This window comes from Lepidothrix coronata, unplaced genomic scaffold (assembly GCF_001604755.1).
Source record: "Lepidothrix coronata isolate B3197 unplaced genomic scaffold, Lepidothrix_coronata-1.0 Scaffold405, whole genome shotgun sequence".
In the NCBI taxonomy this organism is placed as follows: domain Eukaryota; kingdom Metazoa; phylum Chordata; class Aves; order Passeriformes; family Pipridae; genus Lepidothrix; species Lepidothrix coronata.
The window spans coordinates 49,332-61,958 of NW_016690585.1; the positions used below are offsets into that span (position 1 = coordinate 49,332).

The 12,627-nt window shown below is 59.9% G+C and overlaps 1 protein-coding gene across 2 annotated transcripts; it reads left to right on the forward strand.

Annotated features, from left to right (window-relative positions):
• Nucleotides 1-384: 384 nt before the first annotated feature.
• On the forward strand, nucleotides 385-12,627 carry VPS45 (vacuolar protein sorting 45 homolog). Of its 2 annotated transcripts, none has more exons than XM_017839375.1 (15): nucleotides 385-595; nucleotides 693-827; nucleotides 1,231-1,291; nucleotides 1,825-1,904; nucleotides 2,111-2,179; nucleotides 2,447-2,584; nucleotides 2,880-2,990; nucleotides 3,306-3,473; nucleotides 3,768-3,881; nucleotides 4,218-4,385; nucleotides 7,094-7,252; nucleotides 8,067-8,174; nucleotides 8,460-8,581; nucleotides 9,243-9,374; nucleotides 12,166-12,627. In XM_017839375.1, exons 1-15 carry the CDS (start codon nucleotides 503-505, stop codon nucleotides 12,251-12,253), a joined length of 1,746 nt encoding a protein of 581 aa, XP_017694864.1. In that variant the 5' UTR covers nucleotides 385-502; the 3' UTR covers nucleotides 12,254-12,627. The 2 variants fall into 2 exon arrangements, with proteins under 2 accessions (XP_017694864.1, XP_017694865.1); XM_017839376.1 differs by having other exon boundaries at nucleotides 3,339-3,473.

The following is a 12,627-nucleotide window of genomic DNA, read 5'->3' on the forward strand; positions in this document are numbered from 1 at the left end:
TTGGGGATCATTTGGGGTGGATTTGGGGTCGCACTGAGTGGGTTTGGGTTGTTTTGGGGTAGGTTTAGGTGGAGGTTGGATGAATTTGGGGTGGGTTTGGGTGGGTTTAGGTGGGTCTGGGGTGAGTTTGGGTGGGTTCAGTCTCAAACTGCTTCACCCTCCCGGACTATTTCCACCGCCTGGGTACACTCGGGCCCTGGGACGGGCGAAAGACTTGGGCCGGGGCTGTGGGACCGCCCCGAGGGGCGGTGGGGCCAGTGGGGGCTGCGGGCGGGGGCCGCTCCCGCGGCCGGACTACAACTCCCAGGAGGCAGCGGGGCCGGGCGGGGCCGGGGGGAGACGAACGGAACCGAAGCGAGGCCGGGCGGAGCCGAACGGAGCCGAAGTAGGGCCGAAGGCAGAACGGGAAGAGCCGAAGAGGGCCCGGGCGGAGCCGAAGGGAGCCGAAGCGGGGCCGGGGGTCGCGGAGCGGCGCCGGGGGCAGCCGGGCGGCCCCGCCAAGATGAACGCGGTGCTGGCGGTCCGGCAGTACGTGTCCAAGATGATCGAGGACAGCGGCCCCGGCATGAAGGTGCTGCTGATGGACCGGGAGACGGTGAGCGGCGGGCCCGGAGCGCGGGGGGCGGCGGGGCCGGGAGCGCCGGGCCCGGGGCCGCGGTGACGGGCGATGTCCCCCAACGTGCCGCCCGCAGACCGGCGCCGTGAGCGTGGTGTACACCCAGTCCGAGATCCTGCAGCGCGAGGTTTATCTCTTCGAGCGCCTCGACTCGCCCAACAGGGAGCCCATGAAGCACCTCAAGGCCATTTGCTTCCTGCGGCCCACCAAGGTACCGACCCCGCCCGCCCCCCGCCCTGCCCGGGGGTCCCCGCACTCACCAGGGTGGGGGTCGGGCTCTTCTCCCAGGGAACAGCAGGACAAGAGGAAACGGCCTCAAACTGTGCTGGGGGGATGGGGGGGTTAGGTCGGATATTGGGGAAAATTCCTTAATGGAAAGGGCTGTCCAGCCCCGGCACAGGCTGCCCAGGGCAGTGGTGGAGTGTCCCCCCCCCCGATCCCTGGAGATGTTAAAAAATGCGTGGACGTGGCACTTGGGGACACGGGTCAGTGGTGGCTTTAGCAGTGCTGTGGGGTTGCCAAACTGCAGGATCTCAGAGGCTTTTCCAACCTCAACACTTCCATGATTCCATATTCCTTAACTCCGCTCTCCTCGCTGCTGTTTTTCCATCCAGGAGAACGTGGAGCTCCTGGTGCAGGAGCTGCGGAGGCCCAAGTACAGCGTCTACTTCATCTGTGAGTACAAACCATCCGGGGGTCCTGAGGGTCCACAATCTGGGACAGGCTCCACATCCCAGCGTGGGTGGCACAGGCTCCACATCCCAGCGTGGGTGGCACAGGCTCCACATCCCAGTGTGGATCACACAGCACCTTCCCATGCTGGGTGTATCAGGCAGGTGCTTCCCACATGTCCTGCTCATGTCACAGCATGTTCTGTGGGTTTGGGAATGAAGCAGAACGACTCCAGCTGGTTTTGGGTTGAAGTCCAGTCCTCCAGCCCTGGAATCAGTCGGTGGGATCCTGGGAATTGGGTGAAGTGGCCTCTAGATGTCATCGCGGCTCCGCGGGACGCGGCAGGGCCGGGCGCCGGGGAGAGGGGCAGGGGATGAGCTCCGAGCATCCCTGGCAGGTGGCTCAGGGTTCCAGCACCTGCAGGTGCAGGGTCAGAGGGTCTCTGGGGGATTTGCTCCCGCTCTGGAGGGGATCCAGCCGTGCTGTCCCACGGCGTCTGCCTGGATCCCAACCATCCCTTCACTGTTTCCTCCCAGATTTCAGCAACGTCATCAGCAAGAGCGACGTGAAGGCCTTGGCCGAGGCCGACGAGCAGGAGGTCGTGGCTGAAGTCCAGGTGAAGTTTGGATGGTTTAGGTAGATCCAAAAGCAAAGGGAAGGTCCAGGCTCACAGACACTGGGGGAGCAGCAGGGTTCTTGTTCCCAACTAGCCTGGGTGGGAGGAAGGATGGACACAAAGGCCCATGATTGGGGTTGGGTGTTGGTGCCAGTGCTGGAACAGGGCTCTGGGTGGTGACAGACACTGTCCTGCTCCCCCACCAGGAATTCTACGGCGACTACATCGCGGTGAACCCACACGTCTTCTCCCTCAACCTCCTGGGCTGCTGCCGGGTAGGAACACGGCGAGTTCTCCTTGGATTGGGTAACACACCAGTAGCCACCACAAACTGGGGTGATGGGGGGCTGCTGGAGGGGCCATGAGAGAGAAGGAATGGTCCTTGGCAAGGAGAGGAACACCAGGGAGCCTGGGCTTGGCCCTGGGGGTACCTGCTCCTCCAGCCCAGCTGTGGTTTCCTGTGAGACTTTAGGACTTGAGAACAAGGATGTGAGGAAGTTTGGGGCCGGTGCATCCATATGAGGCGCAGCCTTTCCTTCCAGGGCCGCAGCTGGGACCCGGCTCAGCTGGCCAGGACAACCCAGGGGCTCACTGCTCTGCTGCTGTCCCTGAAGAAGTGCCCCATGATCCGGTACCAGCTCTCCTCGGAGCCGGCGAAGCGCTTGGCCGAGTGCGTGAAGGTGAGGGGAGCCCACGGCACGTCCTCCCTTTGGGGGATATTCAGTTTTGGCTAGTTTGGGTTTTCAACCCATTTCCAGTCAATTCTTGAGAATTCCATCATTTCCTTCATGGCCCAGCAGGTCACATCCCTCTCTGCTCCCAAAACAGCCTCTGGAGAGCTGCATTCCTGGGCCCTCAGCTCCTCCCTGGCAGTGCAGGCCGGGGTTTCACCTGCCCTTCCCTCCGTACCCGTATCCACACTGAGAGGGAGCGTTTTCCAGGTGTTCCAGTGGGACTTTTCCCGTTTCTCCACAGCAAGTGATCACGAAGGAGTACGAGCTGTTCGACTTCCGCCGCACCGAGGTCCCTCCCCTGCTCCTGATCCTGGACCGCTCCGACGACGCCATCACCCCGCTCCTGAACCAGGTGAGCCACACCCAGGCGTGCCAGGCTGGGGCAGGGATGGGAGTTCTCCCCCTGGCCGGGCACGGGTTGGATGTGGGAGAGAAAAGTGTTGCCTCCCACCCCCATGCCCTGTGAAATCCCTGTGTGCTCTCTCCCCCTCTGATTATTTCCCAGTGATATTTATTGTTATTTACAACGAGTTTATTTCTCATCGTAACCTCCTGGCTGGTTGGAGGGACACACACCTGGGCTGTCCGTGTGTCCTGGGGGAGCGGGAGCAGCGTTGGTTGGGTTCAGCTGAAATCCATTGATTTCCCAGTGCTGTGCCTCCCCAAGGTCACCCCTCTGCCTTCCTGTGTCCCCTGGCAGTGGACGTACCAGGCCATGGTCCACGAGCTGCTGGGGATCAACAACAACCGCATCGACCTGTCCCGGGTGCCGGGGATCAGCAAGGACCTGCGGGAGGTCGTCCTGTCAGCTGAGAACGACGAGTTCTACGCCAATGTAGGTGTCCCGGAGGGTCTCCACGAGCAGCTGGGTCTGGGGGTCACGTCCCGTTCGTGTTTTGGGAAAGGAACTTCCCGAGGACTTTGAGCGTCGAGGTGGGGATGTGCCGGTGGTGAACGTCACCGAGCTGCACCAGTGACACCTGACAGAAGATCAGGTGTCCTGTTTGTGGTTTTATTTCAAAGCCAAGTGCAGAGCTGCGGGTTTGGAGGGATGTGCCTTGAGCACAGGGGCCGCTTTCTCCCAGCTCCTAAAGGCTCTTTCCCTGTGCTCCCCGACTTGTCCGTGCAGAACATGTACCTGAACTTCGCCGAGATTGGCACCAACATCAAGAACCTGATGGAGGATTTCCAGAGGAGGAAGCCGAAGGAGCAGCAGAAGCTGGAATCCATCGCTGATATGAAGGTATGGACAAAGCCCATCCCAGCTGGGTCCTGGGGCACAGCTCAGAGCACGGGCTGTTACATCGGCCACTGCTCAGGGTGTAAGGAATCTGGAGGTCTCTTTGGAGGTACTTTCTGTATCCTTTAATTTTAGGAGTAAATAAAAAGTACATCCCTCCCAGAAGTCTCCAGGTAATGGGAGAAATCCTGTGGGCTCCTGGGATCAAGGTGCCCAATCCTCCACACACACAGGGCTTGGACTGCTGTGAATTTATGCAGTTTGTGGCTGGCTGCACCCACCTTCTGTCTCCTGCTTTTCCCTGGAAGCACCCACTGTCTTGGTTTCCCCCCCTCACAGGCCTTTGTGGAGAACTACCCTCAGTTCAAGAAGATGTCGGGGACGGTGTCCAAGCACGTGACGGTGGTGGGGGAGCTGTCCCGGCTCGTCGCCGAGCGGAACCTGCTGGAAGTGTCGGAGGTGGAGCAGGAGCTGGCCTGCCAGAGTGACCATTCCAGCGCCCTGCAGGTACTCCATCCCAGCCCTGGGTCCGGGGCTTTGATCCCTGGCGGTGGGAGTTCTGTGTCCTGCGGGGTGGGACACTGGATGTGGAATTGCTCCTCCCTGCTCAGCTCAGATGGGGATGAGTCATCGTTAATAACTGGCTCGAGAAGCATCTTGGCAAATCCTGTCCTTACATCCCACTCTCCGGCGTTCCTCCATTATGTGACAGCGCCGTCACATCACCAGCTCCGGGTTCGGGGGGGATGTGGCAGTGCTGGGAGCTGGATGGAGACACCACCGGGTCAGCCCTGCCCTGGCAGGTGAATCCTGGGATTCCTGGGGTCACCTTCGTCCTGGTCTGCACAAACTCAGTGTTTCTGCAGTTCTTTAGAGCAGAAAAGCTGCCTCAGTTCCCTTCCCCAGCCCCGTGCCTGAAGGGCCCTGTTGTACTTCCAACAAACCGAGGCCGCTGGAAAACTTGCAGCAGCTCGGAAATGAATGGAAACCCATGGAAGTGGGATCTTTGTCCCTGCAGCCACCCTGCCCCAGGCTGTCCCTGCTGCGGCTCCCCATGGCAGCGAGAAGGGCAAGGCCACGGGACAAGGAGCAACCAGCCAGAGCCTGGAATAAGGGTGGAATTGTTCTCCCCTGATGTCACTTCAAGGATTGCTCGGTCTCTGGTGGCCTCGGGCCCCCCAGTCCAGGACATTTGGGTTATTCCTCCCCTGGGCTCTCATTAACCCTGACACAGTGCAGGAGCCCTGGGAGCTGAACAGAGGGTTGGAATCCCAGCTCCTCCCGTGGACAATGGCTGTTCTGTTCTCCTCACTTCCCGCTGATCCTGGCACTGCCAGCACAGGAACCTCCCTGGGGCTCCGTCCCTCCCCTCAGGTGAATTCCTGAACTTGAAGGGTGAAGTTCCTGTTGATCCTCCTTACAGGCCAGGATTTTGTCCTCTGTTTTGGTAACTAGTCAGCATTAGTCAGACAGATCCCAGCAAACAGCTGAGCCAGGGTGGTGAATCCAGCAGCGGATCAGGAGTGATAACTGAGATCCCTGCTCTTCCCTCCAGCTGGGATCTCTCTTTCCATGCTTTAATTCCTTCCCTCCTTTGCTTCCAAATGTGCAATTTGCTCCTCCACATCTCACATCCAAAGGTTTGCTGAGACTTTAATGCTTCTGCCATGCACCTTCCAAAAAGGAAATGGAATTGGGGGGGTTACCTGAGGGGTTTTTTTGAGCCAGTGTAGTGGTCGAACCTGTGGGCCACGTGTGGCTCCACTTGAGCCAGAAAGGGCTGGGCAGAGCTTGGAGGTGTCTGGAAGTGCCTGCTGACCTCCCCCTCCTGCAGGGACACCAGTGAAACCAGTCTGATTGGTGTCCCTAAGGCAGTGACACCAGTGAGACCAGTCTGATAAGTGTCCCTCAAGCAGTGACACCAGTGACACCAGTCTGGTTCCATGTCGCTCAGGCAGTGATACCGGTGACACCAGTCTGATTAGTGTCCCTTAGGCAGTGACACCAGTGACACCAGTCTGATTAGTGTTCCTCAGGCACTGACACCAATGATACCAGTCTGGTTCCATGCCCCTCAGGCAGTGACACCAGTGATACCAGTCTGGTTCCATGCCCCTCAGGCAGTGATACCAGTGATACCAGTCTGGTTCCACGTCCCCCAGGCAGTGACACCAGTGATACCAGTCTGGTTCCACGTCCCCCAGGCAGTGATACCAGTGATACCAGTCTGGTTCCACGTCCCCCAGGCAGTGATACCAGTGATACCAGTCTGGTTCCACATCCCCCAGGCAGTGATACCAGTCTGGTTCCATGTCCCCCAGGCAGTGACACCAGTCTGGTTCCACGTCCCCCAGGCAGTGACACCAGTCTGGTTCCACGTCCCCCAGGCAGTGATACCAGTCCGGTTCCATGTCCCTTAGGCAGTGACACCAGTGATACCAGTCCGGTTCCACATCCCCCAGGCAGTGATACCAGTGACACCAGTCCGGTTCCACATCCCCCAGGCAGTGATACCAGTGATACCAGTCTGGTTCCACATCCCCCAGGCAGTGATACCAGTCCGGTTCCATGCCCCTCAGGCAGTGATACCAGTCCGGTTCCATGCCCCTCAGGCAGTGATACCAGTCTGGTTCCACATCCCCCAGGCAGTGACACCAGTCTGGTTCCACATCCCCCAGGCAGTGATACCAGCCTGGTTCCGTGCCCCTCAGGCAGTGACACCAGTGATACCAGTCTGGTTCCACGTCCCCCAGGCAGTGACACCAGTGATAGCAGTCCGGTTCCATGTCCCTCAGGCAGTGATACCAGTGACACCAGTCCGGTTCCACATCCCTCAGGCAGTGATACCAGTGATACCAGTCTGGTTCCACGTCCCCCAGGCAGTGATACCAGTCTGGTTCCGTGCCCCTCAGGCAGTGATACCAGTGACACCAGTCTGGTTCCACATCCCCCAGGCAGTGACACCAGTGATACCAGTCTGGTTCCACATCCCCCAGGCAGTGACACCAGTGAGACCAGTCTGGTTCCACATCCCCCAGGCAGTGATACCAGTGATACCAGCCTGGTTCCGTGCCCCCCAGGCAGTGACACCAGTGATACCAGTCCGGTTCCACGTCCCCCAGGCAGTGATACCAGCCTGGTTCCGTGCCCCTCAGGCCCTGGGCTCCGGAGCAGCCCGGCCTGGCCCCCACTGAGGTGCCCCCGTGTCCCCGCAGAGCGTGCGGCGGGTGCTGCAGAGCCCGCGGGTGTCGGAGCTGGACGCGGCGCGGCTGGTGATGCTCTACGCGCTGCGCTACGAGCGCCACGCCAGCAACGGCCTCCCGGCGCTGCTGGACGAGCTGCGCGCCCGCGGCGGCACCGACAGGTACCGCAAGGTAACCCCGGGGAGGGGGCACGGGGGGCACGGGGGGGGGGGAATCGCTGCTCTCTGGGGGGAAATCTGCCCGCTCCGGGTCAGCCTGGGGCAGGTTGTTGTGCAGAGCCCCGAGCTCGGCTCAGGGAGGACTCGCAGGTGTGGCTTTAAAGGGCTTTTTGAATGAGTGGTGCCATTTCCCACATCGGGGGTGCTGGGGGTTGGACGGGGTGATCTCCAGAGGGCCCTTCCACCCTGGGCTGGTCTGTGGTGTTATGAAGGATTGAATAAAGCGGGGATGGCAAGAGTCTGCTGGGAGGAGAGTGTGGCACGTGCACAGGCCTTCTTCTCCTTCTCCTTCTTCTCTTCTCCTCTTCCCCCTTTCCCCAGCTCCTGCATAGGCAGTGGCTGCAGCAAAGGGCTGGGAATGGAGAGGAGCTGGTGGGAAGGGAGCGGGCGGCAGCGCCAGGAGCAGCTGGGGAGGAGGTGGAGGAGCAGGATGATGTCACCTCGTGTGGAGGAGCTGCTGGAGCTGCCACGGGCGATGGAGACGAGGCCTCTCCTCGTGCAGGAGGGTCGGGGCAGGCGGGGGGATGTGGGGGTGCTGCTGCTCCACCCCCTCACCTCTGTGTGTGGTGCCACTGGGATCACCTCCCTGGCTCCGTGTCCCTGAGCCCCGTGAGCCCCAGAGCCCAGTGAGGAGTTCCCGGGTGAGCCCCAGAGCCCAGTGAGGAGTTCCCGGGTGAGCCCCAGAGCCCAGTGAGGAGTTCCCGGGTGAGCCCCAGAGCCCAGTGAGGAGTTCCTGGGCTGACGGCTCCTGCCCTCTCCCCGCACAGCTGGTGTCGGCCGTGGTGGAGTACGGAGGGAAGCGGGTCCGGGGCAGTGACCTGTTTGGCCCCAAGGACGCCGTGGCCATCACCAAGCAGTTCCTCAAAGGCCTGAAGGTACCGAGACGCCTCGGGGGGAAAAGGGACAGTTTTAGCCAAAACTGCAGCCAGAGCAGGGCTGGCAGGAATGTCGGGCTGCTGGCTCGGGGCTGGGATTTCACAGGGAGGGCAGTGGCTTCAGGGCCTGATTCCATTGAGGACAATGGGAGCGGGTTGCTGAAGAGCCTCAAATCCCAAATTCAGGGGTGACACCTGCTGGGTTGTCAGGTGATGCGGTGCCCCCGCTGATTCCTCCTCCCTCCTTGCTCTCCCAGTTCCTAAAGAGCTTCCCTCCCACCACAGGGCATTGAGAACGTGTACACACAGCACCAGCCCCTGCTCCAGGAAACGCTGGACCAGCTCATCAAAGGAAAGCTCAAGGACAGCCAGTATCCCTACCTGGGCCCCAACACGCTCCGGGACAGGTACATGGGGCTGGTTGGGCAGAGCCTGCACTGGGATACACCTGGGGCCCCTGGCACTGGGACACACCAGCTGCCACAGCACTGGGATACACCTGGGGCCCCTGGCACTGGGATGCACCGGCTGCCCTGGTGAACTGAGGCACAAATCCTGGTGGTTCGTGATCAGCCCCAGACGAGCTGCTCCGTGCCCTTCACCCCGAGCCCGGGAGCTCCGAGGCAGCGCCGTGTCCTCGCCTGACTCCGGAATCGATTGTGATTTCCCAGCTGCAGCGGAGCCTGAATCATGCATTAAACATGGGGGGGTGGATCCACAGGGATCCGGGTGCTGCTGCTGGAGGCTGCTCAGGGCCAGGGGTGAAAGTTCGGGGGAGATGAGGTTTTGTGGGATTTAAGGGTTGTTGTCGGCCCTGAGCCCAGCAGATCCCAGGGGTGACGCGGGGTCTGGGAGAGGCACCGTGAGGATCACGGATCGCTGCCTCCAGGGCAGGATTTATCCTTGGTTTTGTCTAATCCTGGCTCAGTATTGGCTGGGTGTTCCTCAGTGTTCCCCATCCCAGGAAGCGTTCAAGGCCGGGTTGGATGGGGCTTCCACCTGGTGAACAAGACGAGCTTTAAGGTCCCTCCGGCCCAAAGCATTCCCTGATCTGTGCCTTTGTCCCAGGCCCCAGGATATCGTCGTGTTCCTCATCGGAGGGGCCACGTACGAGGAGGCGCTGGCCGTGTACAACCTGAACCGCTCCAACCCCGGCGTCCGCGTCGTCCTGGGCGGCACCACCATCCACAACACCAGGAGGTAAAACCCATCCCGCCGGGGATCCTGCCTGCAGAGCTGCTGGCACGGCAGGAATTCGGGATGCAGGAGGGATCCCCACCGGGTGATAGCACAGGGAAATGGGGGGGTCAGTGCTCCGTGCCCAGATCTGCTCGTGGTGGCTCAGGGACAGATCACCTGCCTGGAGATTTAACCTGCCTTTCCCTGAGTTCCAGGGCAGGGAAGTAGAGTTTGTTCCCTAGAGTTTTTCCTGCTTGTAATTCCCCACATGTTCAGGAAGCCAGAGAATAATTCAGCACTGACTGAACGTGCAGCTGCCTTGCTGGAGGTGGGCAGAGGTCCCTCCTGGTATGGAATTCCTGGTGGGAAGCGTCTGGTTTATAAATACAAATAATTTTTCCTGAACCCAAATTACTCGCTTTGGGTGCAGGGGAGAATTGAGGCCACACTGGGCATTGTTTCCCATTGGCACAGCTCGCTGCTGGCCAGGCAGGGGGGCAGGAATTCCCTCCAGATTCCCCGTGCCCTTCCTTCAGCTCAGTGTGGGATGTTGGGAAACCCCTGAGCTGCTGCTGAAGCTCAGGATCTGCAGCTCCATCGTGGGCTCCACTTGGATTTGTGCTGCCAGGAGCCACCTGGGCTGGTCTGGGCTCCACCACGTCTGGGCACAGTCCCTGAATTACTTACAGAAAAACTGGGATTCTGTATCCAAATTTGCATTTCAAAGAACGAAGTGGGGAGGGAAAAAAACCCAAAAACTAAAAGGCTGGTCCTATGGAAGGGCTGGATCCAGCTGGGCCCTGCCTGGGAGCTCTGGGGAAGGATGGCAGAGGCCTGTTCTGAAACAGCCCTGCTCCAAATGATTCATTTTCTCTGGGATAAGGTTTCCCTAAGGATGGAAGGACAACAAAAATGTGTCCTGTCTCCTGTTCCCCACAATTCCAGCACAGTGCCCGAGGATCAGGAAATCTCAGCACATCCCTGAGGTGTCTGATGTGAGGGAACCCATATTTTAGTGTGTCCCAACCCGTCCTGTAATCCATGGCCTTCCTGATTCCTGCGGGATTAGGGCGGATATGTCACCAGAAACAAGGGGATTTGGGTGTTAATGCGCCAAGCAGCCATGTAAGCACCTAATCCTGGGCTCCATTGTTCCTACGGCCCCACTGGAACTGGGACCAACATCTGTGGGCACCCGGGGGGTGGCCCAGGGGAGGGAGAATCCGCTCTGCTCCTGGGGATCCGAGCCCTGCTCCTGGCGATCCCAAAGCAGTTCCGCAGGGTTCGGAGGAGAAAGGGTTACAAAGGATCAATAATCGGCTAAAAAGGGATGCCTGGGAGCAGGAGGAACATCTGGCGCTGGGGCTGACTCATCCCGGGCAGGTTGAGCCCAAACCTGCTGGGACTAATCCCGGGATGTGGAGCCTGACCCAGTTACCCAGTTACGGCGCCGCGGCGGCACCGGAGCCTCGTGGGGACCCTCCTCGCTCCAGAGGGGTGGGAGCGGAGCTGGGAGTGGGTTTGTTCCTCCTGGGGGTTTGATCTCTGGCCCCTGGTCAGGTGGAGCATCCATGGAGTTACCTGCAGGTACCTGTGCTGGGTCCTCACCTGGCCCTGCAGGATCCACGGGGTTCTGGGAACAACCCCAGCACGGGGGATTTGTGCCGTGGTGCAGCTCATCCCCCTGGGGCAGGAGGCACTTTGGCTCTTGCCTCGGCACACTCCAGACCCAGAAGGTGCTCAGAGAGGCCTGAGGGGACCCCGAGGGGACCCTGATCAGGTGCACAACCTGCTCCGGACAGCACAGAACCGGGAGGTTCCCCAAAGACACCAGCGAGTCATTCCCTGCCACAGCTCGGTTCTGCCTGGCTCCAGTGCCTGAAAATAACCTGGAGGAGAGAGAGCTGGGGCTGGAACACAAAGCCAGGTGGAGCCAGGGGACAGTGTCCTGTCTGTGCCCCTTCCAGCTGTGTCCCATGGAGCTCAGAGCTGGGCCTTTGCTTGAGATTTTAGGGTCTTATTATTTTTCAAACCCCTCAAGATTCACAACCTGGGCAGGAAGTGCTGCTCCAGACCCAGTTTAGGGAAATCCCCTTTCTGTAGGATTCGTGGCATATCCTAGTTTGTATTTCTTTATCCTTTTTGGGATTTTTTTTTTTAAGCATTACTGTTGAGATCACCTGATCAGCACATTGAGGGGATGAGTCAGCCTGGGAACGGCTGTGGTGTCTCATTGCCAGAGGAACCGTCCTCCGGCAGCATCTTCCTGGCTGGGAGCATTCCTGGCTTTGGGAGCTTGGAATTTACTCTTGGATTAATGTTTCCTGCCTTCAGCTGTCCTGGGACAGCCACAGGAGTGGGTCAGGCAGGGGTGACCTGTTGTTGGATCACAGTGTCATGGGCAGGTCACCCCTTTGCCACTGTCACTGCGTATGGAGAAGTGACAGGACCAGGGGAAACAGCCCCAAGTTGCACCAGGAGAGGTTTAACTTGGATATTGGGGAAAATTCCTTCACTGAAAGGGCTGTGCAGGGCAGTGGTGGAGTCCCCCATCCCTGGAATTGCTCGAAACCATGTGGATGTGGCACGTGGGGACACAGTCAGTGGTGGCCTCCTATGAGCTCAGAGGGCTTTTCCAACCTAAACAATTCCCTGATTCCATGCCTCTGTGCCCCCGTCCCAGTGTTGCTGGGGCTGTGTCTCAGCTCTGGGGCTGAGGAGCAGGTCCTGGTGGGGTCCAAAGGCCCGAGGCCAGGCCCGGGGTGGGGGGGCAGTTGGCCCTTTTCCCACTGACCTGAGCCTTTCCCGGCAGCTTCCTGGAGGAGGTCACAGCCGCGGGGTTCCGTGGCCGGAGCACTGAGAGCTCCCAGGTCCCACCGAGGTCCAGCAGCCGACGGTGAATCCTGAAGGAGTGAATCCCTTCTTGCCCATCCGGAGCTGGATGTTCCTGCGCCGCGGCCGGAGCTTCCCCCTCTGGAGCTGGAGCTGGAGCTGGAGCTGGCCACGATGTGTCCCCCCTGCAGCTCCTCCTTGTCCCCTCACAAACAGCTCCAGAGCTGGGGATGTCACCTGAGGGGAGCCTGGGGAAGCTCTTGAATCCCTGCAGCTCCCGGCTCTTCACTGGGACACACGGGATGAGTCCCTGAGGAATCCAACGGTCCTGCCCGGGCCAGGGGAGCAGCTCTGGGGGTGCAGCTGGTGGGCACAGGAGCCCTTTGCTCTGCTCCATTGTCTGTATATGTTGAATCCTATTAAATCCCTCATTTTGGTCGAA

Excerpts from the sequence above, each read along its gene's own strand:
- VPS45 (XM_017839375.1), top strand. The coding sequence starts at position 503 with ATGAACGCGGTGCTGGCGGTCCGGCAGTACGTGTCCAAGATGATCGAG. Across the intron at positions 2,585-2,879 it reads GCTTGGCCGAGTGCGTGAAG|CAAGTGATCACGAAGGAGTA; the intron begins GTGAGGGGAGCC and ends GTTTCTCCACAG. Across the intron at positions 4,386-7,093 it reads ACCATTCCAGCGCCCTGCAG|AGCGTGCGGCGGGTGCTGCA; the intron begins GTACTCCATCCC and ends GTGTCCCCGCAG.